The sequence below is a fragment of the Anguilla anguilla genome, chromosome 2, assembly GCF_013347855.1.
Source record: "Anguilla anguilla isolate fAngAng1 chromosome 2, fAngAng1.pri, whole genome shotgun sequence".
NCBI classification, from domain to species: Eukaryota; Metazoa; Chordata; class Actinopteri; order Anguilliformes; family Anguillidae; genus Anguilla; species Anguilla anguilla.
Window position 1 is genome coordinate 20,189,094 of NC_049202.1, and position 27,119 is coordinate 20,216,212.

At 40.7% G+C, this 27,119-nt stretch overlaps 3 protein-coding genes across 4 annotated transcripts in view; all 3 read right to left on the reverse strand.

Moving 5' to 3' along the window:
* Nucleotides 1-21,167, reverse strand: part of LOC118221348 (GTPase IMAP family member 7-like) — a 30,960-nt gene extending 9,793 nt beyond the window's left edge. The window contains exons 1-3 of one of the 2 annotated variants that reach the window (XM_035406341.1): nucleotides 20,935-21,166; nucleotides 18,304-19,113; nucleotides 16,128-17,988 (exon numbers count right to left, since the gene is read on the reverse strand). In XM_035406341.1, the coding sequence (XP_035262232.1) occupies nucleotides 17,627-17,988; nucleotides 18,304-19,113; nucleotides 20,935-20,956 (1,194 nt within the window). In that variant the 5' untranslated portion in view covers nucleotides 20,957-21,166 and the 3' untranslated portion in view covers nucleotides 16,128-17,626. Of the gene's footprint in view, nucleotides 1-16,127; nucleotides 17,989-18,303; nucleotides 19,114-20,934 lie in introns of those variants that run through there. The other variant, XM_035406339.1, reaches the window with a different exon arrangement.
* On the reverse strand, nucleotides 2,602-7,590 carry LOC118221349 (GTPase IMAP family member 7-like). The gene is made up of 3 exons (XM_035406342.1): nucleotides 7,388-7,590; nucleotides 4,210-5,019; nucleotides 2,602-3,358 (listed from the first exon to the last, which is right to left on the reverse strand). The coding sequence occupies exons 1-3, from the start codon at nucleotides 7,407-7,409 to the stop codon at nucleotides 2,994-2,996; spliced, it is 1,197 nt and encodes a 398-aa protein (XP_035262233.1). The 5' UTR covers nucleotides 7,410-7,590; the 3' UTR covers nucleotides 2,602-2,993.
* On the reverse strand, nucleotides 10,472-15,784 carry LOC118221347 (zinc-binding protein A33-like). Its single transcript, XM_035406338.1, has 6 exons — nucleotides 14,602-15,784; nucleotides 14,156-14,251; nucleotides 13,836-14,066; nucleotides 13,158-13,180; nucleotides 12,959-13,077; nucleotides 10,472-11,975 (listed from the first exon to the last, which is right to left on the reverse strand). The coding sequence occupies exons 1-6, from the start codon at nucleotides 15,190-15,192 to the stop codon at nucleotides 11,419-11,421; spliced, it is 1,617 nt and encodes a 538-aa protein (XP_035262229.1). The 5' UTR covers nucleotides 15,193-15,784; the 3' UTR covers nucleotides 10,472-11,418.
* Nucleotides 21,168-27,119: the final 5,952 nt, after the last annotated feature.

Below are 27,119 nucleotides of genomic sequence, written 5' to 3' on the forward strand. Positions count from 1 at the left end.
TGAAAAAGGAAAAGATCCATATGAAGCAGTCAATAAACAAAAAATAAATATGCATATATATGGTCCCATCTGATCATATATGGCACATAAACATATACACATACTGTATATGGTCTCATCTGACCATAACTGATCTCAACTGAGGGGTGGAATGCTGAACTTTGATTGGAACTGGATACTATGGTCAGATGAGACCAAAATTGAGCTTTTTGGCCAGGCATACCAGCTGCGGATTTGGAATCTTAAGAGGGATGCTCACGTTGAAAAGGGTGTCACACCTATGGTGAAATATGGTGGTGGATCTTTCATGTTATAAGGTTGTCTTGCACCTGTTGCACCTGTGGGCCAAGACATTTTGAACAGAAACCTCACCCCTGCCCAGAAAAATCAAACTTCTGCAAATATATCTTTCAGTACACCAGTGATCCCAAGAAATACCCGTAAATCACTTATGTACTCCTGTGATTTATTGGTCTTCAAGGCTTTCCAGGCTTCAATTAATTAATTTGTTTACTTGTTTGTTTTCATGGGTGGTGGTGGTGGGGGGGGGGGGGGGGGGGGGGGGATACCTGGAAGAAGCAGTGTCATATCCTTTAAGAGGATACATTTGAATTGAATGTTTGTGATTTTTGCTCTGTACTGCACTGGCACATTGGATTTGAACTAAAACAATTAATATGAGGTTAAAGTGTAGATTATCAGCTTGATTTATGTACACATTTACAGATCTGTGTACAAATCTGATTACGCACACAGATTGAGATACAGTTACACAACTCTCCACACGCATTTGCAAATAATTCTGCTGCAATACTACACCCATAATAGATCACATTCACCATCATTCTTTCGAGTTCTAAAACAGCTTCAAATTGTCCAGGGCCTTAAAATATTCACTGGAGGTGTGTAAAAAAACTTTTAGTTATAACCATCCTTCCTTGTATAAGGCAGTAAAGATTTGGAGGGCATGGTAAATTGTTTCCAGACTGTGTTTGTAGCCCTGGTCTTGGAGAACTGCTGGTAGTCACTGTTACTCAATTAAAACAGTTTGACACAGTCTTCACTCATCTGCCCTGGTCTCCGTTGTCTGAACTGGGTGCTTATTTTAAAGTGAAAAACAACCCCGGCAGAATCACAAAACAATCCAGTAGACCCTGTGATTCTTCGGGATCAGCGTTGGGCACCGCAGAAGATCTTGCGGCACTCAGGGATCAGGGCCCAGTTACAGGCAAGGACAGAGAGGAGCTCATAACCTCCCATTGTCACATTTCTATATAATTAGTGTACAAACGTTATATAAATATGAAAAATCAAATCTCTGATATTTTATTTATTTATTGACAATTTGGCAACAAATTTATTTTTCTAAGTGGGAAAAAACTTATATAAACTATAAAGATTACTACATCTTCATCTCTTGAAAGAGACATTTAAAGTTATTTAACATGTATTTTTATTTCTATAATTATTTTTTTCCAAGAAAGCTAATATTAAGTTCAGCAAGAAACCAACCAAAGCAAATACAACCAATTTCATTATGAAAGATCACATACTACACACACAGGCATGTTATATTTATATATTTTTTGTGCATTCATTGCTTTTTATGCATCTTACAGTGGGGGATAATCATTCAGAGAGGGACTAAGCAAACACACAAGAAAAATTTCCCTAGTAAAAAGAAAATTGAAATAGCAGTGTTAAAATGATAACATTTAATTGCAAAACTACATACAGAATATGAGTAAAACATCTGTGCACCATTTAAAAATCAAATCTCCCATTTCTCTCCTCCCAGTGACATTACAATTCAATCGTCCACTGGCGACAATCACAGACTCTTTAGGCCAACCAGATACTCAGCTGTTCTTAACACTGAAAGGTTCTGCCTCCCTGCTCTTGAAGGCAAAACATTCCAATTTCAGGTATCATCTGAAAGGTCATTGCGACTGGGGTTGGAATGAAAACCAGCATACACAAGGGGGTCCCCAGGACCGAGTTTGGGAACCCTTGTTCTAGGCTTTTGATGGGCTCTGGAGTCTGTTAAGACAAATTACATTACTTTACAGTAATTTAGCAGACACTCTTACCCAAAGCAACCTACTGTACACAACATTCTACATAGCATTTACATAGCATCCATTTATACAGCTGGATATATACTGAAGCAATGCAGGTAAATATCTTGCTCAAGGGTACAACGGCAGTGTCGGAAATCGAACTTGTGACCCTCAGGTTACAAGACCAGTTCCTTACCCGTCATACTACACTGCCAGCCTAATGACACCATGAATTCTAAAGAATAAAACTTAAAAAATACATATTTTTACAGAATAGATCGCTCAAGACCCAACCCACCACACCCCACAAAGGCATGACAAATTCCCTGGCCATCAACCACTGACAAACAGTGCTGTAAATACAGTATTCTCCCCCCCGATTTCCTCTATTATTGCATATTTGTCATGCTGAATGGTTTCATATCATTTGACAAAAGTATAAAGTATAAAGTAAAAGTGTAGTATTAGACAAAGAGAACCTGAGTAAACACAAAAACATTTTTAAATTATTACTTCATTTAATAAAAAAAGTTATCAAACACCCATATCACCCATGTGAAAAAGTAATTGCCCCCTCAGTCACTAAATCAACCAATTAACCAAATTTAATTGATTATTACATTCCACTGATTGAGCACAGCCAGGCCTGATTGCAGCCAGCCCTGTTGAATCTAAACCTCACTCACATTGAACCTTACTATCAGAATGAAGTAGTCGCCACAAAGTATCTACAAGCACACTTTCCACGATCAAAGGTTGTCGGTGGTTGGGGAGGTGTAAAGTGTACCTGTATGACTTTTTAAAATAGAGTTTGATTTTGGTTCTGTGGCACTATTTACACAATCACAAAATAAACGACATCTCACGCATACACACACATGCACATGCACACACACCTCTGGTCTATTGCTGGTGTTGGTCTGAGCCCCCCCTTCATCTGTGTGCAGTGGAAAGTGTGCCCTGTAGTGGATCTCTCTGAATCGGGCTGCTGCAAGTCCCCACACTAGGAGGAGTACCTCGCGCAGCTCTGGCCTCTGTTCTCACTACCGATGCTAGCAGAAGCGCTACAAGTATACCAATGGGAACACCAACAGCTGCCCCATAAGGCCCTTTAAACGACCCCACTATGGATCCCAATAGTGCACCCACTATGGCCGCCAGAAAGACTAGAATAGGCTTGACATAGTGCTGCAAAATGGCCATGGCCTCTTCTCTGTATCCCTGTTTGACGGTCTCCAGGTCCACCCTCAGCCCTGCGCTATCCTCCGCTTCCTTCTTCTCTGCTTTTTCTGCTGACACTGACAAACACAAAAGCATCAGAACATTAAAGTTACATATACAAGCCCTTTTTCAACCACAGTCTGTATTGACACAGACAAGACTGGATGGGGCCCATCTGTGCACTGGAACAGTAATTTAGCAGAATGAGCCACCTAGCAGCCCATCAAGACAAGTTTACATTACCTTTAAACCACTTACATTCTGAACAGCAGCAGGTACAGCCATCATATTGTGTATGTACGGAATAATGATGCCTGATATTGTCTGCATTATGTATGATGTTTTTACTTGTCGACATTTTTATGTGCTAAAACAGTATATGAATTAATGCAATTAAACACTGAATATATATATATATATATATGTATATGCACTTGTTGTACATCGCTCTGGATAAGAGCGTCTGCTAAATGCCTGTAATGTAATGTAATGTATGGTTTGGAGACGGTGGCACTGACGAAAAGACAGCAGACAGAGCTGGAGGTGGCAGAGTTGAAGATGTTAACATTTTCGTTGGGAGTGACAAGGTTGGAAGAATGAGTATATTAGAGGGACAGCTCAGACGGCTTGGAGACAAAGTGAGAGAGGCGAGAATGAGATGTTTGGACATGTGCGGATGAGAGATGCTGGGTATGTTGGGAGAAGGATGCTGGAAATGGAGCTGCCAGGCAGGAGGAAAAGGGGAAGGCCAAAGAGGGGATTCATGGACATGGTGAGGGAGGACATGCAGGTGGTTGGTGCAACAGAGGAAGATGCAGAGGACAGGAAGAGATGGAAACGGATGATCCGCTGTGGCGACCCCTAATGGGAGCAGCCGAAAGAAGAAGATATTATATATATATATATATATACATGTTTTGATACTTACCGTCGGGTGGGGTGTCAAGACTGCCACTCCTCTTCCTTGGTTTAATCTCTGTTTCTCTTGTGTTTAGCTGGTCAACCTGTTTCTTAAGCTTCTCAATCTGTGCCTTATACTCATCTTCCTCTTTTCTCCAGCTCTGTTTGAGTTGCAGTTCACGCTGGTCATATTCTTGTCTCAGCTCAGTGTATTCCTTTGGCCTTGCGCTCTCTATGATGTCATAGTAAACCTGGGGCAGGTAGACCTCGCCGCGGTTTTCTGCCACCATCTGCTCGATCTTCCCGAACAGGTCCATGACTTGGGTGCGGGAGCAGTCCTTGGCGATGTTCAGGACATGGTACCTGTAGCCGCACTGCTCCACCAGCCACTGCAGAGACTTCTCTTTGCTGATGTGCTCCTCGATGGCGCTCCTCTCCATTTCCTCTTCGCAGGTGAACAGCACTAAAGTGTGTCTCCAGATCCTCTCTCCCAGCAGCTGCATGTGGGTCTTCAACGATTTCTTTTCCCTCTGCGGGAGTTCCTCCACAGGGATGGTCAGAAGGACAGCATGGGGTCCCGGAGGACACAGGAACGCACTACGGGTCATTTCCTGTTTCACCTGTTCAGACGTGCGAAAGGCACTGACCCTGTCCCACCCTGGAGTGTCCACAACAGTGACGCTCCTTCCCGCCACCTCCGCCTGTCTCTTCACACACGACACCCCTTCATTCCCGCGGAACTCATCTTTCCCAAATATGGCGTTCCCCGCAGCAGACTTCCCAGCACCCCTCTTTCCCAGAAGGACCAGTCTCAGCTCAGAGAGCTGGGGGGGCTCCTCTGTCAGAGAGAAGGAGACATGGCTGTAAGTGCTGAGGACATTACTTACAGAGACAGTGGGGTAGTATAATGGTTAGGGAACTGGTTTTGCAACGCAAGGTTGCAGGTTCAATTCTCAGGAAAGTCACCATTGTTGTACCTTTCAGCAAAGGTTATTTATCCCAAAATGCTTTCCAGGTGTGTAAATAAATTGTATGTTTTTTTTTTTTTTTTTAAAGCAGAGGAATTCGCTCAGGATAAGAGTGCTTGCCAAAAGCTTAAATGTATATTAATCTGCCATGTATAAAGATTTCATAGGTTTGCTTAATTATGGAAAAGTGTTAAAACATCTGTATGCATGCAAATTTACATTTACCACTTTTGAAGCCTATTAGCCCACAATTTTACAAGAGTTCCAATGTATATCTTGCAATTGTGTCACTATTGTAATCAGCTGATGGGTGACTAGGCACTAGACCTCCCCTTCCTCCTAAAAGCCACACCATCCCCCCCTCCACCCCCACCCCCACAATCAAGAAGCATAGCCCTAAACTTTACATTACCTATGTGCTCCAAGGAATATCTTAATTATTGTGTCACCATTATATGTTGAGAACAACAGCATGCACACAAGGCAGTATAGAAAATCCAGCAACAGGTTGGACACTGCTCAGTGAAGACAACATGAGGATATTGCAAACACTGCAGTACTGGATTTAGAAAAAGTAGCTGCAAATATGATGTCTGCCTCTGCAGATAACAGGAAATGCATCCTCCTCTATCACACTGAACAGGGAGACATGGACACATATGAAGACAAACAATACGATTATTTGAGGAGTTAAAGAATGAAATAAGAATAAAAGTTGAACATGTGTTTGTTATGTTATCACAACTGACATATCAAGTTTGAGCTTTAAAACTAGCACTATTGTGTCTTTGAGTATTTTTACCGGGAAGCATAATGACTATTTCTGCTACTGCTCAAGCCCAACGCTGCATTTTGCAGCATGTTCAGAAATTTGCACCATAACAAAAAAGAGGTAATTTTCCAACACATTCCGTGTCAGAGGCTTCCTACAATAAGGTTTTAGCCTTTCTCCAGTGTTCGTTGCTCCCCCCCCCCCCCCATTATTATAATGTTCATGGCCAAATTCGGCCGGTCTGTTTCAACTGCTCTTATATTAACACAAAAACCATAAATCATCACCAAATTTTGTTTAACACCTTGTTAAGATGTGAAACAATGTCTTCAACTAGTGGTGTGGGGTGGATGGGTGTGGGGTGAGGGGTTGTGGTTGTGGATGTGTGGGTGTGTGTATTGGGATGTTTGCCATCTGCTGGATGAACATAATATAGTCTTACCCATTCATTTCCTATGGCGGTCATATTGAACCCCGGAACACCACAGGTGTGACAAAGTTGACTAAACCACTCAAAAATCAATGAAAGTGGTGATCAGCAATTTTATATGTTCAAATGCCTAGTGTGGAGGAAAACATAAGGTCTTGAGGCAATCAGATGAAAAACAGAATATTTATGATTTAGGAAAGTTGTAAATTGGTCAGATTTGACCCGAACCCTGGAGGAGGGTTAAGAGCTACAAAAAAAGTTATTGAATTTATTTTTCAATTAATTATATCAATGTCTGGGTATCAGAGGGCTGAGAAGAAGGCAAGCTCAAATGTTGAGTTCGTTCAAAATCGAGACTACAATTGTCCCAAAGACGATCAGTTCAGTAAATCTCCTCGATTCGTCGGTACTGATACGCGCTAATTGCCAAGAAGGAGAGGGCATTATAATTATTATTCGCTAATCAATTCAGTGCAATTACATTATGTGGCACTGTTCGCCGCGTCTACCGAATTCTCTCTCGCTCAGCTTCTGAATATGTCATAAACGTAGATGCATGTAAAAGGTTTTCTCCAGTTGCTGCCTTACGTAGTCATCAGCCCATATTTTATAAGGTACTTGATCTCCATTTCGGTCAAAGTGCACCCGCAAGCGCAGCTAATTGCTTCACTTTATTGCAGATAAAATGGAGCTTTGTATGTTCTCCTTCAGTTTACAATATTCACCATATTCACAATTCACAGCCTACATTTCCTATAATTGGTCCGGATAACATTGACATGGTCCGGACCACTGTAAAATTGTGTTCTCATCAGCATCGAATCACACCAAAGTTAACTTGAAAGAGGACCGAGACTTCGCTTGTTCGGTGCGCACCCAAGAGTTGGTGGAGCTTTCACACCTGTCAAAACGAACCGAACTTGGAAAATAAATTCGACAAATCCACACCAAACGAGGTACAGGTGTGAAAGCACCATAACCTCTTTCGGCGCATTCGTGTCAGCTCCAAATGGCGTAGTATTTTCGTGGCCCTTACCTTGAAGATGCAACATCGACATTGCTTTTTCTTGTCTGTTCTCGTCCGTTAAATTAATCAGTTGAAAACGAAAAATGACCCCAAATTACTTAATACATTGTCCTTGGACCAAACTGGAAACGCTGAAATTGAGAGACTTGTCAAAATGTATGCGCCATTGCCGACTTTCGCCGCAGTTCACATCTTACTTTTCTTTTCTTAGTTTTGACATCCTGGTACGCAGACGTAATATACTGTAGTTAATGTTTGATCCAGAGTGAAGATGCTTCCTGCTCATAGACACAAACCACGCCAGGTAGCAGATTTGTTAACGGAACAATTCCACGAAAGGTCTGGCAAACAGTTAACTTAATTGCTGATACAGACGAATACTTTTCAGACAGCCGCTAAACCATGCATGTAAATCACATTCACCATAATTTTTTCAAGTTTTCAAATAGCTTCAAATCGTCCATGGCCTTAAAGTATTAACAAGAGGTGTGTAAAAAAAAAACTTTCAGTTATAACCGTCCTTGGAGGGCAAGGTAATCGTTTACAGACCGGGTCTGTAGCGCTGGTCTTGGAGCAGGGGAGGGCGGGGTCACGTTTTTAATTAAGCTTATTTATTTAAAAAATATTTGGGTTTTATTACTATTTTTTGCTATACATGTATAGTACATATGTCTGTTAGCTACAAATAGACACCAAAACTAGATTTTCAGCTTCCAGCACTTACCAGTTTCTTACAGTTTTGCAGAAAGTGGCGGATGTGAAAATGTTCCAACGTGCCCCAATGTTGTGTATTACCTTAAAAGCGTATGCAAACAACATTATCTTCTTACAGTGACATGTTGTGTGATACAAACATGTTTTTCCCCACCTGCGTGTATTATTCATAGACTTATGTATTCATAATGTATATAACAATGAAGGAAGTAAAACCGGTCAAAGGTGAATATTTTAATTATGATTACCATTTTGATGAAACGCGTTGAACATGCGGAGAAGACAAAGAACTGAGCTGCGTTATCCAAAATGATCCTGTTTAATTTTGAAAAGGTTGTTGTTGTTACATACTGTTACGCCATGCATATACAATGTGATTCAAGCACTTGAAACTGAATGATATCTAGTGGTATGTGAAGCCATGTTATAATATATGTGTGAAGAATTTTAACTAAATTTGTGACATTTTCTTTCATACCATCAATATAGTTGTGAACGGTGTTGGCAGAATGATGACACTCAGAACTGGCCTTCAACCCATTTATTAGCACTGAATAGCAAGGCAATAAGGGAGAGACATAACTTACAATGGGGAATGTCACTGAATCCATGTAACACAATGCGTCTCACTCAGGGTCTAACAACGAAAGAATGGTGTAACAACAAAAGAACGGATGACATGAAGCTGATGCTGTCAGTAGGTAGTCCCTCAAGCTGGGCGCTGCAGAAGATCTTGCGGCACTCCGGGATCAGGGCCCAGGTACAGGCAACGACAGAGAGGAGCTCATAACCTCCCATTGTCACATTTCTATATAATTTGGGTACAAACGTTATATAAATATGAAAAATCAAATCTCTGATATTTTATTTATTTATTGGCAATTATTAATCTAAGTGGGAGCATAAATGTCTCTTTTAAGACATGATGTTGTTATTTTTATAGTTATAAGTTTTAAGTTATTTAAAATGTATTTTTATTCATATATTTATTTTTTTCGAAGAAAGCTAACAGTAGGTTCAGCAAGAAACCAACCAAAGCAAATACAACCAGTTTCATTCGGAAGATCACATACTTCATACAGGCATGGTACATTTATCTATTTTTTGTGAATTTTTATAGTTTTTTATGCATCTTACAGTGGGGATAATCATTCAGAGAGACACAGCAAACACACACAAAAATATTTACACAGTAAACAGCAAATTGAAATTTGAAATTGCAGTTTTAAAATAACATTTTCTTTAATTGCAAAAGTACATACAGAATACAAGTAAAAAGGCTCCCACCTCTCTCCTCCCAGTGACATTACGATTTATTCGTCCACTGGCGACGATCACAGACTCTTTAGGCCAACCAGCTACCAACTGTTCTTAACTCTGAAAGGTTCTGCCTCCCTGCCCTTGAAGCCAAAACATCCCAATTCCAGGCATCATCTGAAAGTTCATACTGGGGTGTGCCCAAGGGCAAGACTAACGGATCATGCTAACAGACATTCTGTATTGTACTGGAAACTCCTCCATATAAGAGCCAGAGAGGATGGATGGAAACATTGGAGCTGAATATCTGGGGCGTCTAAAGAATCTGTGGGAGGACACAATGACAGAGCTTCCAGAGACTGGGGGAAATCAACTAACAGACTGTGGTCACTGGCAGAAACATCTGCCTGTGCTTCACTTCATTAAAGCTACACGGATATGCAGTGCTGCAACCACCTTAAAAAGAAAAAGAAAAAAAATCACAGTTCAAGGCTATAAGGTTATTCGCTGCTAAGACAGGGGAACATATAAAAGATCTGTGCCAAACTTTGTGGCAAGAGCGCCCCCTTCAGCAAAAGTCAGACAAAGCAATAGAACAACAACCCAGTCCAATAAAGTAAATATATCTAAAACATGCTTAAAATACATTTGTCAATGCATACTGAGTTGGGTATATCTGTAAGGCAGAGCTTGTAAAAATAACTTTTAACAGATTTTAAATATTGTGCAGGCTCATAACAGACATGAAAACACAAGTTTCTTTAGTGTTGGTTCAGTTCACATCATCATGAGTCTGCCTGCTTAACACACACCCAGACCTACGGTCACTTGGCAGAGCTTATGTTTGTTTTTTTTCCGAAATGAGCCATTTGCACAGTCGGATATTTAATTAAGCTTTGGAGGTTAAAGCCGGTGCTCAAGGGATATTATAATTGTTCAACTGGTAAATGCAAACTTTCAGCCTTCCATAAAACCAAAGGTAATGGTAAATGGACTGCATTTATATAGCGCTTTTATCCAAAGCGCTTTACAATTGATGCCTCTCATTCGCCAGAGCAGTTAGGGATTAGGTGTCTTGCTCAAGGACACTTCGACACGCCCAGGGCAGGGTTTGAACCGGCAACCCTCTGACTGCCAGACAATCAGTCTTACCTCCTGAGCTATGTCGCCCCAGTGGCACTACCTACAAAGTCGCCCCAAAGGCACTACCTACAAACCAAAGGCACTGATTTGTGACCCGTGACATTGCTAACAACTTTCTTACAATGTGTACAGAAGTGCTACGTTATCCAGCATTCACATACATATCAGCTGAATACTGAAAAAAAGCACACTGAAATAGAATTCATGATGAAAATGAAATTAAAATATTCAAGGGTTCATTGCAAAAACAACAAAACAAACATTCTTGAATTATCCAACAGATTTTATGTGTGTGTGTTGTGGGGATTGGGGCAGGACAATGCAAACAATGCAGCTCAACTTCTGTGTTATGTTATACAACAGAAATTAATAGGAAGCCATTTTTTTGCATTTTTGTCTGGCTAAATATTAGCAATTCATGTCAGTTCCAAGTAATTCACATTGTTTGCTGTTGTTGTCTTGTTGGCACTAATACCACTAATTGTTAAGATGCGTGATTTAAGCCTTCTTTAACTGTTAACAGTAGTCAGTTCCCTTGCCTTGTCTGTTTTAAGTTCAAATTAACTGTCATGTTAATCGTTGTTTCTTACCTTACAGGAGCTCCTAACTGCCCTTCTTACTTGTCTTGCTATACACACTCAATTAATTAATTTTAATAATAAAAGATTGACTGGACCTATATAGCACCTTTCAACAGTCTGTTCACAGAGTGCTTTGCATCAAGGAGATTTTATTTATTTCTGTTATTTTTCAAAATAGGAAAACCAAAACGAATAACTACAGTCAAGTATGATAGTACATGTCATTACAGAAAATTTAAAAACAATCCTGGAAAGGTTGGTCTTCAAAAGCGATTTAAATCTGGACACAGAATAGACAGTCATCCCAGTAAATATTTTTTTCTGATATCACTCTGAACAACAGCATCATTGTAGTGGCACCACTGTTATAGAAACCTTCAATGGGCATATCTGCAGAGCTCCAGGGTTACTGCCATCGTCATTTCCACAGGGAGATATATATGGGAAGACCCTCTCTGTAAAAGTATCTATAAAAGTGTAAATATGCGACATGTCACTGGGGTCGAAGAAGGACACCTCTCCCTTGTCATAGTCCAGCTCCACTCTGATCTTCTGGGGTTTCCTCTCAAGGGTGAGGTGTGTTCCAGAAGCCGAGTAATACTGATCGCCATCCCTCAGCAACAGAACCCAGTATCCCCTCAGTGGGCTGCATGTGACCTGTCCCTTCCTGCCGATAGACTCTTTAGCCACTCCTATGGTCCACTGAGGTTTGTTCTTCACGTCCACCTCCCAGCTGTGTTTCCCTGAGGTAAACCCCTCTGAGCCCAACACGTTCACACAGTAATTAAACCTCTCTGGGTTGTCAGGAAGTGGCTGTGTAATGTCAGCATATCTCACATTGGTTAGGTCATCAGACAAAGAAAGTCTGGGATGTGCAGAGTTTGGGTCCAAGGTCACAGGAGCTGTAGGATAAATGAGTGAAAATGGAAAAGATCCATATGAAGCGGCCAATAAACAAAAAAAATATGCATATATATGGTCCCATCTGATCATATATGGCACATAAACATATACACATACTGTGAATGGTCTCATCTGACCATAACTGATCTCAACTGAGGGGTGAAATGCTGAACTTTGATTGGAACTGGGTACTATGGTCAGATGAGACCAAAATTGAGCTTTTTGGCCAGGCATACCAGCTGCGGATTTGGAATCTTAAGAGGGATGCTCACGTTGAAAAGGGTGTCACACCTATGGTGAAATATGGTGGTGGATCTTTTTGGATCTTTGTTATGAGGTTGTGTTGCATCTGTGGGCCAAGACAATTTGAACAAAAAACCTCACCCCTGCCCAGAAAGATCAAACTTCTGCAAATAGATCTTTCAGTACACCAGTGATCTCAAGAAATACCCGTAAATCACTTATGATGTACTCCTGTGATTTATTGGTCTTCAAGGCTTTCCATGTTTCAATTAATTAATTTGTTTGCTTGTTTGTTTTCATGGGTGGTGGTGGTGGTGGTGGTGGTGGTGGGGGGGGGGGGGGTATACCTGGAAGAAGCAGGGGATTCTGCAAAATTTCCAAAAACATGCATTTGTTTCCTATACCATTTTTAATTTTCACTGATTTATATTTTTGGAAACATTTTCAGTGTCATATCCTTTAAGAGGATACATGTGAATTGAATGTTTGTGATTTTTGCTCTGTAATGCACTGGCACATTGGATTTGAAATAAAACAATAAATATGAGGTTAAAGTGTAGATTATGAGCTTAAATTTCAGTCATCACTGACTGTCATCTTAAATGCATATCAGGTCAAACTGCATCCAGACTGCATTGTATATTTCATTTTATTTACCAAGGTTATATGCAGAATTATATTAAATTACTATACTATTATATGATGATCGCCTTTGTAGCCTCATTCCCTAGATACTCACTGTACTGCACCATCTCCAGCATCTTCTCCCAGACTCTGAACTTCAGGTTGCCCAGGTGTTTGGCCACATCTATCAGTGCCCCTGAGAGCAGCTCTGGATCCTGCAGTGTGCACTGGGCTCTGCAATGACAAGCAGGAGTCACTCAAGCCATGGGGAAGGAGTCACAACACCAGTGACTGACATAATGATCATTACATACCTCACTGAGGTCTGGCTGAACTTCTGAAAAGACAAAAAGACAGTTACTTTCGAATATCAGAATACATAGTGACTCATCATATAGAATGATGAGAACAGTCCATTCAGTCCATCTAGGCTCATCATTTGTCTACAGTCTAGACTCTAGATGATACAGCCCTGCGTTAAGCCACGCCTTAAACATCCCAAGAGTTTCAATAAAAGATCATTTAAAAGATTTAAAAAAATGTATTCATTGTGGATACTACACCATTGATAGTTTATGATTACAGATAGAGTTAGTTAAACAGAGCTCTATGCTAACATTTTTTTTCCATGGAGCACATGTGCTCCGAAGCAGAAAAAATTAGGAGTGAACTTAATACATCCTAATTAGTAGATGTGCTCCTAGGTTATTTGTCCAGGGAGCACACATCATTTTCAGGAGTAAATGCTCCAAAAATGGGAGCACTTTCGAGCCCTGTTAAAATTTCTGGATGAAAGAGGCCTTTCAGCTTGATTATTCAGGCCTCTGACATTGTCCAGTCAAGCAACTTGTACAATGGCAATATTTTCTCGGGGAAATCAAACTGGCCAAGTTCAGTTTTGCCAGCACTACACCACTATGTGAGTGCACACTATTGTGATTATGTGAATGCATTTTGGCTATATGAATGTTTTTAGCCTGTCATGAGAGTACCTTAAGGAACGGCACATCCTGTTCCTTCAGTTCCTGTTCCACTGTGCTGATCCTATCTGAGAGACACGAGATCTGCTCCTGGATCTTCTTGAGCTCTTCAATGATAGCCTCCCCCTTCTTCTTCTCTTCCTCCCTCAGTGCTGCCAGTCTGGCCTCCTCTTCCTCTCGCAGGAACTGGTGGAGCTTCTCAAACTCTGCCTTAATCTGCTTCTCGGTTACCAATGCTTGTTTCTGTACAAGAGGAATAATCACCACCATATTGTGCATGTATAATATCTCATATAAAGCACAGCATATCAGTATGAAACACTGCAGCTCACCTTTGTGCATTGTACCACTTTCTCATATTGGGTTTTGAATTTTTGGCACTTTACTAGTTGATCCTGCACAGGTTTGAGGCTTCTTTTAAGCTTTTCCTGGAATGGAATGACACAAGAATATTCATATAACATCACAAATGAGTGAAGTATACCATGATTCATATGAATATTCTATACAGTTTTTTCACAAAAATGTAAAAATAAAAAAGCACATTAAAGATAAGCAAATAGAACACCTTATTTATTCAGTGTAGCAAATACAAACAAACAAACAAGCAGTAACACAATATTTTTAGACAGGGCCTTTTCTATAGCTCTTACTGTATTTATACATTATGTTGAAATTATTTTTTTATGAAGCCATTTTAGATCTTCTTATTCTTTTCTCACAGTTTGGACTCACAGAAATATTCACTGAAATTGGGATGACTCAGACAAGTTCTTACCTTCAGGTCAGACACAGACTCCTCCAGAGAGATTATTTTGTGAGTGGAGTGATGTTCAGATTCACAGAGAGGACACAAAGCCATCCTCTCGTCCACACAGAACCACCTGGGCCTCTCCGTGTGTTTGTTGCACATCGTCACTCTCTCCACTCCTCCAACAGATCCCTCTTTACGAAAGACTTTCACTATCTCCTCTTCAGTAACTCTCTCTTTACTGAAGTCTACCTCCTTCTCTTCACCTGCTTCCGATTCCTTCCTCTGTACATACGAGTCTGCGAGCACTTTCAGGCTAAAATTCACATCAGGCTGAGTCATAGAAGATCTTCTGTTACAAATGGGGCAGTTTCTGATATTTTTCTTCTCCCATAACCGATAAATACACATTTTACAGAAGCTGTGGTTGCAGTGAAGAGACACAGGGTCTTTGAAAATTTCAGAACAAACATGACAGCGAAGGAACTCCGTGAGAAGTGGTCTCTCTGCCATTGTTAAAGGTTCACCTCTGTTGCACACTTCCTGGATATTCCAGTCAAACAAGTTTAATTCAGGAAGTATTCCAAAAGCAAGTCCATCATCACCTTTACGCAGCATGCGTCTGCATGAGTGTGTGTTGGAATGTGGTAGTGGTCCGTTTATATAAACTATTAAAGAACTGTTAATAAAATGTTCTGTAGTGTATAATAACAAGCACAATTGGATACGTTTTACAGGACAAGTCTTGCATGGATTGTGCCCTCATGAGATGCACTTCAGCTGTGTGAAGAATGCATGAGCAAGAACATTACAACAGAGGTTTACTTAGCTTGAAAATTACATAGCCAAGTAAAAAAAGAAAAAGAAAAAAAAGCATTGTTAATTATATAAATTTTAGGAAATTCAGATAAAATTAAATATAATTGTATTATACTCTATATCTCGGCCATCAGTGGTCAGGGAAGGAATATGTATTTTGGGGACACGCCAACAAATGCTCGGTGGTCCAGTCATGCAGTGTAATGGCTGTCTTTGTTTTACTTCACTTCAGCCTTTTGGTGAGGACAGGCTATCGTGTGGTGTAACTGTTGCCATTGGTCAAATGTCACAACCTTTCAAAAGCTAAACAGTCCAGTCATGCAGTGTAAGAACTTGAAAGAACTGAGGAAATATTGGGTAGCATTGCTTTAGAATACATCTTATTTAATTTCGGTGAGGCAAGATAGCCTATATTGTTTGTAGTACCGTAACTTGGCGTCATTTTGATATCAATACCTTTGAGTAACTTGGCATTTTTGTACGTTGAAAACGTGTTTTTTATGAGATATCATTTCTTTTTGCAAAGCGTTTTATTATGAGAGTGGGAAATGCGTAGTGACCCTGTAAGAAACGGTTGTGGATTATGGCTGTCCTTGTGTGAATTTGTACAGTCTGATGAGCGTGTACTGTTTAGCAGTTTCGGTTTGCTATATATGTAAAACAGTATATGGGGCATGCCTGCCATCCCAATACCTGCCATCCCAATACACACACACACACACACACACACACACACACACTGATGCCTCTTTTCCCCCGAAAGAGAAAAGAAAAGCTGCAGTCATAAGTGTAGGCTATATGATTTGGCCCTGTACTCCACAACTTCAGATTTGTAAATCAAACAATTCACATGTGGTTAAAGTGAAGCTTCTCAGTTTTTATTAAAATAAATCTTTATGTACTTTGGTTTCACCAAGTAGAGATAACAACACTTTTTATACAATCAACACCCCACTATTTCAGGGCACAGGTGTTTCTGATTAGTCAGGATTAGTCAATTGATTCCTTAATGCAGGTATAAATGAGCTATCAGTACCTAGTCTTGATTCTAGGCCAGGGATTTGGTTCTCAAACCCAGTCCTGGGGCTGATATAACAGCTTGTTAAAATTCTGGGATTGCGACTGTGATTGGAATGAAAAGCAGCATACACAAGGGTTTAGGAACCCTTGTTCTAGGCCTTTGTTCTAGGCTCAGGAGTCTGTTAAAACAAATTACATTACAGGCATTTAGCAGACACTCTTATCCAGAGCGACTTACACAACATTCTACATAGTATTTACATTGCATCCATTTATACAGCTGGATATATACTGAAGCAATGCAGGTTAAGTACCTTGCTCAAGGGTACATCGGCAGTGTCCTACCCGGGAATCGAACTTTGAACTTGTGAACTTCTGTTCACAAGACCAATTCCTTACCCATCATACTACACTGCTACACTAATAGCACCATGAATGTAAAATATTATTTTTTTTTTTTACATATATATAAAATATATATATAAAAATACATATTTTTACAGAATAGATCCCACAAGATCCAACCCACCACACCCCACAAAGGCATGACAACTTCCCTGGCCATCAAGCACTGACATACAGTACTGTTAAAAATATTTACCCCCTTCCTGATTTTCTCTATTATTGCTTATTTGTCGCACTGAATGGTTTTACATCTTTAGACAAAATGTAATATTAGACAAAGGGAACCTGAGTAAACACAACAACATTTAAATTATTACATCATTCATTTAATGAAAAAGGTTATCAAACACCCATATCACCCATGTGAAAAAGTAACTGCCCTCTCAGTCACTAAATCAACACAGCCAGGGTTGATTGCAGCCAGCCCCATTGAATCTAAACCTCACTCACATTAAACCTTACCATCAGAATGAAGTAGTCGCCACAAAGTATCTACAAGCACACTTTGCCACGATCAAAGGTTGTCGGTGGTTGGGGAGGTATACGGTGTACCTGTATGATTAGGTGCATTTAGGTTCATTTTGGGATAGTTTGTTGTTTGGAGTATAAGGGGTTAGTGTTAATTTTTCATTAGACGTTTCTTTTGTTTCTGAGGCACTATTTACATTATTATAAAATAAACTACATCTACCACATACACATACACACAGATTCACACAAATACAAACACACCTACACAAACGCACACACACACACACACACACACACAGTCCTCTGGTCTATTGCTGTTGTAGGTCTGAGCCCCCCCTCATCTGTGTGCAGTGGAAAGTGTGCCCTGTAGTGGATCTCTCTGAATTGGGCTGCTGCAAGTCCCCACACTGGGAGGAGTACCTCTCGCAGCTCTGGCCTCTGTTCTCACTACCGATGCTAGCAGAAGCGCTACAAGCACACCAATGGGAACACCAACAGCTGCCCCATAAGGCCCTCTAAACGACCCCACTATGGATCCCAATAGTGCACCCACTATGGCCACCAGAAAGACTAGAATAGGCTTGACATAGTGCTGCACAATGGCCATGGCCTCTTCTCTGTATCCCTGTTTGACGGTCTCCAGGTCCACCCTCAGCCCTCTGCTCTGCTCCACCTCCTTCTCTGCTTTTTCTGCTGACACTGACACAAAAGTATCAGAACATTAAAGTTACATATATAAGCCCCTTTTCAACCACAGTCTGTACTGGCATGAACAAGACTGGATGGGGCCCATCTGTGCAGTGGAACAGTGACTTCACAGAATGAGCCACCAGCCCACCAATGACCTTTAAATCACTTACATTCAAAATAGCAGCAGGTACAGCCATCATATTGTGTATGTACGAAATAACGATGCCTGATATTGTCTGCATTATGTATGATGGTTTTACCTGTCGACATTTTTATGTGCTAAAACAGTGTGTGTGTGTATATATATAATGTTTTGATACTTACTGTCAGGTGGGGTCTCAAGACTGCCACTCCTCTTCCTTGGTTTAATCTCTGTTTCTCTTGTGTTTAGCTCCTCAACCTGTTTCTTAAGTTTCTCAATCTGTGCCTTATACTCATCTTCCTTTGTTCTCCAGCTCTGTTTGAGTTGCAGTTCACGCTGGTCATATTCTTGTCTCAGCTCAGTGTATTCCTTTGGCCTTGCGCTCTCTATGATGTCATAGTAAACCTGGGGCAGGTAGACCTTGCCGCGGTTTTCTGCCACCATCTGCTCGATCTTCCCGAACAGGTCCATGACTTGGGTGCGGGAGCAGTCCTTGGCGATGTTCAGGACATGGTACCTGTAGCCGCACTGCTCCACCAGCCACTGCAGAGACTTCTCTTTGCTGATGTGCTCCTCGATGGCGCTCCTCTCCATTTCCTCTTCGCAGGTGAACAGCACTAAAGTGTGTCTCCAGATCCTCTCTCCCAGCAGCTGCATGTGGGTCTTCACCGATTTCTTTTCCCTCTGCGGGAGTTCCTCCACAGGGATGGTCAGAAGGACAGCGTGGGGTCCCGGAGGACACAGGAACGCACTACGGGTCATTTCCTGTTTCACCTGTTCAGGCGTGCGAAAGGTACTGACCCTGTCCCACCCTGGAGTGTCCACAACAGTGACGCACCTTCCCGCCACCTCCGCCTGTCTCTTCACACACGACACCCCTTCATTCCCGCGGAACTCATCTTTCCCAAATATGGCGTTCCCTGCAGCAGACTTCCCAGCACCCCTCTTTCCCAGAAGGACCAGTCTCAGATCGGAGAGCTGGGGGGGCTCCTCTGTCAGAGAGAAGGAGACATGGCTGTAAGTGCTGAGGACATTACTTACAGAGACAGTGGGGTAGTATAATGGTTAGGGAACTGGTTTTGCAACGCAAGGTTGCAGGTTCAATTCTCAGGAAAGTCACCATCTCTGTACCTTTCAGCAAAGGTTATTTATCCCAAAATGCTTTCCAGGTGTGTAATTGTATGTTTTTATAAAAAGCTGAGGGATTCGCTCAGGATAAGATTGTCTACCAAAAGCTTAAATGTAAATGAATTTGCCATGTAAAAAGCTTTCACAGGTTTGCTTAATAATGTAAAAGCGTTAAAACATCTGTATACATGCAAATTTACATTTACCACTTTTGAGGCCTATTGGCCCACATCTTATATCTTACAATTGTGTCACTATTGTAATCAGTTGGTGGGTGACTAGGTTCTAGACCCCCCCTTCCTCCAAAAGCCACACACCTTACCCCCACAATCAAGATGCATAGCCCTAAACTTATAACCCATGTGCTCCAAGGAATATCTTAATTATTGTGTCACCATTATATGTTGAGAACAACAGCATGCACACAAGGCAGTATAGAAAATCCAGCAACAGGTTGGACACTGCTCAGTGAAGACAACATGAGGATATTGCAAACACTGCAGTACTGGATTTAGAAAAAGTAGCTGCAAATATGATGTCTGCCTCTGCAGATCACAGGAACTGCATCCTCCTCTATCACACTGAACAAGGAGACGTGGACACATATGAAGACAAACAATACGATTATTTGAGGAGTTAAAGAATAAAATAAGAATAAAACTTGAACATGTGTTTGTTATGTTATCACAACAAGTGAACTATCAAGTTTGATCTTTAAAACTAGCACTATTGTGTCTTTGAGTATTTTTACCGGGAAGCATAATGACTATTTCTGCTACCGCTCAAGCCCAACGCTGCATTTTACAGCATGTTCAGAAATTTGCACCATAACAAAAAAGAGGTAATTTTCCAACACATTCCGCGTCACAGGCTTCCTACAACAAGGTTTTAATAGCAAAAAAAATGCAATTGAATTTATTTCACAATTACGTCTGGGTCTCACGGGCTGAGAAGAAGGCAAGCTCGAATGTTGCCTTCGTTCCGAATCGAGACTACAATTGTCCCAAATACGATTAGTCCAGTAAATCTCCTCGGTTCGTTGGTATTGATACGCGCTAATTGCCAAAAAGGAGAGGACAATGTAGCTCTGATACCCTAATTAATTCAGTCGAATTAATGTGGCACTGTTTGTCGCGTCTACCGAATTCTCTCTCGCTAAGCTTCTGACTAAATGTCATAAATGCATATGAATTTTAAAGGTTTTCTCCATCTGCTGCCTTACGTAGTCATCAGCCCATATTTTATAAGGTAGCCTACTTGATCTCCATTTCGGTCAAAGTGCACCCGCAAGCGCAGCTAATTGCTTCACTCTATCGCAGATAAAATGGAGCCTTGTATGTTATCCTTCAGTTTACAATATTGACCTTATTCACAATTCACAGCCTACATTTCCTATCATTGGCCCGGATAACATTTTTGATCCGGACCACTGTAAAATAATGTTCTCATCAGCATCGAACCGAACCAAAGTAAACTTGGAAGAGGACCGAGACGTGTTTTGCGAAGCACGGTTCGTTTGTCCGTTGCGCACCCAAGTGTTTGACACAGGTCGAATCGAACTTAGAAAATAAGTTCGACTGATCCACACCAAACGAGGCAGATGTGAAAGCACCATTAGAATAACCTCTATAACCACTTTAGGTACATTCGTGTCAGCTCTAAATGGCGTATTTTCGTAGCCTTACCTCCATGATGCAACATCGACATTGCTTTTTCTTGTCGGTTCTCGTCAGTTAAATCAACCAGTTGAAAACCAAAAATGACCGCAAATTACTTGATGCATTATCCTTGGACCAAACTGGAAACGCTGAAATTATATATGGCATGAGAAACTTGTCAAAATGTAGGCCTGTGCGCCATTGCCGACTTCGCCGTAGTTCATATCTTACTTTCGTTTTCTTACGCCGGGCACCCACCGCACGCGTAGTGTAAACGGCGCGTAAGCAGCACGGGTTCCGTCTGTGTCGCGCAAAGGCTTACTTAAAGCTCTATATTCCTAGTAGCTCTCGCAGTCTGCAGTGGGATTACATCGTGTATTTCACGTTTGTTCACGACTGTTGATTATGGGTCAAGTGAATACTTGGTGAGAGACCCTTTTCAGTTTGTTAATTTGGTAATACTTTGTTAAATCATGTAAATACGTGAGAAAGTAAACGCTTTAAAGAATTACCATAAACTTAAATCGCAACGTAGCCTACACAATAATCAATCTCAAACTATATTAATTTATTTGCTTGGTTAACAAGCGTGCCAACTTTATGAAGAATATGTAATGATCATAATAATAATAAATAATCCACAATCAACCATTGGAAATTCCCATGTCGTCTTGTTATTCACGTCAAAACATTTATATGATCAGATTTAGTAAAATCAGTTAATCGTCAAAAAGATAGCGTAACAGTTTAAAAATAAAATAGGTGCATTTTCATCGGCAAGACCACTAAATCTGATTTTTTAAAGCTCTGTGGATTATCTGATTTTTATTAACAAGCCCCTTTTGAAAGCACGGCGAACGAAGACATCTGAGAAGTCAAATAGGCTGAGCAATGGTTGGTTAAAAACTACCTTCCAACACTGGAGCTAACAAACCGCTGCTCGGTGCATTCATTTCTAGACGTACAAACCATGCCAGGTAGCAGATTTGTTAACGGAACAATCCCACGAAAGGTCTGGCAAACAGTGCACCTTAATTGCTGTTACAGACGAATCATTTCCAGACAGCCGCTAAACCATGCACGTAAAACACAGTCACCATAATTCATTCAAGTTTTCAAATAGATTCAAATCATCCAGTGCCTTAAAATATTCACTGGAGGTGTGTAAAAAAAAAAAATCAGTTATAATCGTCCTTCGTTGTATAAGGCAGTAAAGATTGGGAGGGCATGGTAAATCGTTTCCAAACTGGGTCTGTAGCCCTGGTCTTGGAGCACTTCAGAGTCTGCTGGTAGTCACTGTTGCTAAATGTAAACAGTGCCCTGGTCTCCGTTGTTAGGGGGTGACATAGCTCAGGAGGTAAGAGCGGTTGTCTGGCAGTTGGAGGGTTGAAGTGTCCATGAGCAAGACACCTAACCCCTAATTGCTCTGAACAAGACAGCTGATTGGTACCTTGCATGGCAACCTTTCACTGTGTGTGTGTGTGTGTGTGTGTGTGTGTGTGTGTGTGGGTGTGTTTTACTATCTTTGTGAGAACTAAATGTCCCCACAAGGATAGAAAGATGAGGGAAACTATGCAAGGTGGGGACATTTTGCTGGTCCCCACAAGTTCAAGAGGCTGTTTTAGGGTTAGGATTTAGGGTTAGGGTTAGGGTTACAATTAGGTTAAGGTTAGGGTTAAGGTTAGGCATGTAGTGGTTGGTGTTAGGGTTAGGGTTAGGGTTAGTGGTTACGGAATGAATATAAGTCAGTGGGAAGTCCTCACAAGTACAACAATACAAAGGTGTGTGTGTATGTGTGTGAATGAGAGGCATCAATTGTGAAGCGCTTTGGATAAAAGCGCTATATAAATGCAGCTCATAACCTCCCATTGTCACATTTCTATATAATTAGTGTACAAACATTATATAAATGTGAAAAATTTAATCTCTGATATATCTCTAATTTATTGGCAATTTGGCAACCAAATTATTTAAGTGGGAAAATAAATGTCTCTTTCAAGAGATGAAGATCTTTGTTAGTAGATCTTCATAATATCTTAGTAATCTTTGTCCTAGTTATAAGTCTAACAGTAGGTTCAGCAAGAAACCAACCAAAGCAAACACAACCAGTTTCATTTTGAAAGATCACATACTTTACGGTATGTTACAGTTATATATTTTTTTGTGCATTTAAAAAAAAATATATAGGGACGGAGTGTGGCACAGTGGGTAAGGAACTGCGCTCGTAACCGAAAGGTCGCAGGTTCGAATCCCGGGTAAGGACACTGCCGTTGTACCCTTGAGCAAGGTACTTAACCTGCGTTGCTTCAGTATATATCCAGCTGTATAAATGGATACAATGTAAAGTGCTATGTAAAAAGTTGTGTAAGTCGCTCTGGATAAGAGCGTCTGCTAAATGCCTATAATGTAATGTAATGTAATATATATCTTACAGTGGGTGATAAGCATTCAGAGAGACACAGCAAACACAAGAAAAAATATACCCAGTAAACAGCAAATTGAAATTTTAAATTCTAATATTTGCTTTGATTGCAGAAGTACATATAAAATACAAGTAAAAAGGCTGCACACCATTTGGAAATCGAATCTCCCACCTCTCTCCTCCCAGTGACATTACGATTTAATCGTCCATTGGTGACGATCACAGACTCTTTAGGCCAACCAGATACTCAACTGTTCTTAACTCTGAAAGGTTCTGCCTCCCTGCTCTTGAAGCCAAAACATCCCAATTCCAGGCATCATCTGAAAGGTCATACTGGGGTGTGCCCAAGGGCAAGACTAACAGACTATGCTAACGGACATTCTGTATTGTACTGGAAACTCCTCCATATAAGAGCCAGAGAGGATGGATGGAAACACTGGAGCTGAATATCTGTGGCGTCTAAAGAATCTGTGGGAGGACAGTGACAGTGTTACTATGATGGAGAGCTTCCAGAGACTGGGAGAAATCAGCTAACAGACTATGGTCACTGGCAGAAACATCTACCATCCGCCTGTGCTTCACTGCATTAAAGCTTCATTAAAGCTACATGGATTTGCAGTGCTGCAACCATCTTGAAAAGAAAAAAAAAAAAGAAAGTTCAAGGCTATAAGGTTAATCGCTGCTAATTTAGGAGAACATATAGGAACATCTGTGCCAAACTTTGGGGCAAGAACGCCCCCTTCAGCAAAAGTCAGGCAAAGCAATAGAACAACCACCCAGTCCAATAAAGCATACATACACTGATCAGCCACAACATTAAAACCACCTGCCTAATATTGTGTAGGTCCCCTTCGTGCCACCAAAACAGCTCTGACTCGTCGAGATTTTTTAAAATCATATGGAAATAATTCACCCTCTAACAATATCTTAGCTTTTTATAGCCCTGTAGCAACTAATAATGCAATAAACTACCAATAGTGTAATAACTACCAATAATGTAATCCATTTCAAAATTTTTATGTAATAATAACCAAGAATGTAATAAGTAGTAGTAGTAGTAGTAGTAGCAGTTCTAGTGTTTCTAGCCACAGTGTTAAGACAAAGATTAGATAAGCGGGTCACAGCAAAATCTTCCAATCCTACAAATCTGATTCACATTCCCTGTAAGCCAAGTATCTCAGGCCCTGCTCCAACAAACCTAAAACTAGCCCTATTTAAAATGCTGTCCCTGTGTAACAAGCCACTTTTAATTAATGATTTTATAACCTCTTATAAGCTTGATTTTGTGTTTTTAACAGAGATTTGGTTGAACACCAAACATGGGAATGCTATTCTTATTGGATCCTCCCCACCAAATTTCATATTTGAGTTTGAAGCACGACAGAACAAAAAAGGAGGGGGTGTTTGTGCCTTTTTTAGAGATAGGTTCCTTTGTAAGAAGTTATCATTTGGAGAGTTCTCATCCTCTGAATATGTGTCGTTTAAAATGGAAATTAAATTCTCTCCATGTATTCTATATATAGTTATATACAGGCCACCAAAATACTCTCCACATTTCCTTGATGATTTTACTGAGATGCTTTCAATGATCTGCACTGAATTTGACTGTGTAGTCATTTTACATTTCACATTTACATATTGTAGTCAGTGATTTTAATGTACACATAGATAATGTCAGTGACAAAAATGCCATAGAACTTTCTGCCATACTTGACACGTTTGATCTGTCTCAACATGTGAGAGAGCCAACCCATAATAGAGGACACACTCTAGATCTAGTTATTACTAAGGGTGTTAACATTTCAAATGTCCTACTGCTACTGTTATTGCTCACTAAAACATCAGTTGAATGAATTTTTTTTTTTAAAGTCTGCATCAGTAAAAATACAATACAACTTGAGATTTATCAGCCATTTATCAGTCATTTCTTGGATCATCAGAGTCTGTGCCAACCACTACATTACTTCTGTGTGCTGAGAGCAACAAGCACCAATTAGGAAGGGAGGAGATACTGTGGGTGGGGTCTAATGGAAACTACGATTGTAGGCCATCGGGCAGGCTCACGGCCACAGCAGGAGGTTGAGGCATCCTTTTGAGGGTCACTACAGCAGCCCTGGTTGGGCCTTCTGAACCAGGTGATGGGGTGGCAGACTCTAGGCAGCTCCACTAGCAGTGCAGCAGGGGCCACTCATCCGGAGGGCCTGCTGCTTCAGCAGGCGGCGTGGACTCTTTGGCAGAGGGTTCGCTGTAGCTGTCTGTGGGGAAACGCTTTCTGAAGGGCTCTCTGGGCAAAGTGACAGGGTGGCGGACTCCACCAGCTCCCCTGGACTGGGCGACAGAACTGTTGCCTCCGGCGGCACCTCAGGACAGGGCGGCGGGGCAGTGGCTTCTGGCAGGTCCTCGGGTAGGGCACAGTCGCCACAGCGATGAGGGTTCCCACACCACCTGCATCAGAAGGACCCATCCAGCTCGTCACAGTCCTCTTCCTCCTCTGACTCATCCAGGGCGTACCAGTCATGGCCCAGGCAGGGACCCATTTCCTCCATGGACCACCCACCCAGTTTGATCCGTGGGCCAGGACAGGCCTCAGCCACCAGAGTCAGGAGGTCTCCCAGGTAGTCCAAAATATAATACTGATATACTTACAGATTATTTCTACCCACAGAGCTGGCAAAAGAGATTGAATGTTTTTTTTCCATTTTTGTTTCCTTTATTTTGGCAGTTACCTGTATATTACAATACCTTTATGTGTGTTTACTGTTAATATCTACATCACTTTCATTAGCATGGCTCCTGTCTCTCACTTATTATTACCTTTCTCTCATAATGGTCTCTACATTTATACATGCATACATCTTATCACAATTATGCTGTTATTACATGTTTTTCTGAGCTGCAAGAACATCAAGGAATGGTATGTAGACTCTCACTTTATTCCATCTTGTCTGTTTAAGTCACTTCAAACTCCAAAGCCTGAGTGAATCCTGCTTGTCATTACAGAGCCCAGTGCATGCTGCAGGATCCAGAGCTGCTCTCAGGGGCTCTGATAGATGTGGCCACACACCTGGGCAACCTAAAGTTCAGAGTCTGGGAGAAGATGCAGGAGCTGGTGCAGCACAGTGAATATCTGAGACAGATTGTTTTAAAAAACATTCAAGCATTTAATAATCACTTAAAGCTGAAGAAACAAGCTGGGTACTAAAATGGTGAGACAGATAAACAGTACAGTCAGCCATTCTCATCTAGGTTTAGCATAATACTGTGGGGCGCACTGCACAGCTCATAATTTATCTTAAAAACATTATTTATTATTATGTGTGCAAATTGTGGGCATTGAGTGCATCATAATTGCAATTAAATGCGTTGATTTGTTTCCATAATGCAAAGTTTAAGTATAAATCATGATAACTTCAGTATATTAGAATCCATAATTATTAGGTCTACTAATATACTGAATATACAATATACAATATACTATATACTATATACTACATACTGTTTATATGACCTAATCTGAGTATAGTATTTTAAATGTGCCTTTTCTTTTCTATTTTTAAATATCTTTCAATCAATCAATCAATCAATCAATCAATCAATCAATCAGCCTTTATTTATAGAGCACATTTCATACAAATTTGCAACACAATGTGCTGAACACAAAAATGAAAACAAAGAACTTAAAAATCAGGTGATACATGAAAGTTCATAAAAGATAAGATTAAAAAAAAATTAATTAAATGATTTAAAAAGATTAAAATGATTACAAAAGAATATGCATGCACTAACTAAA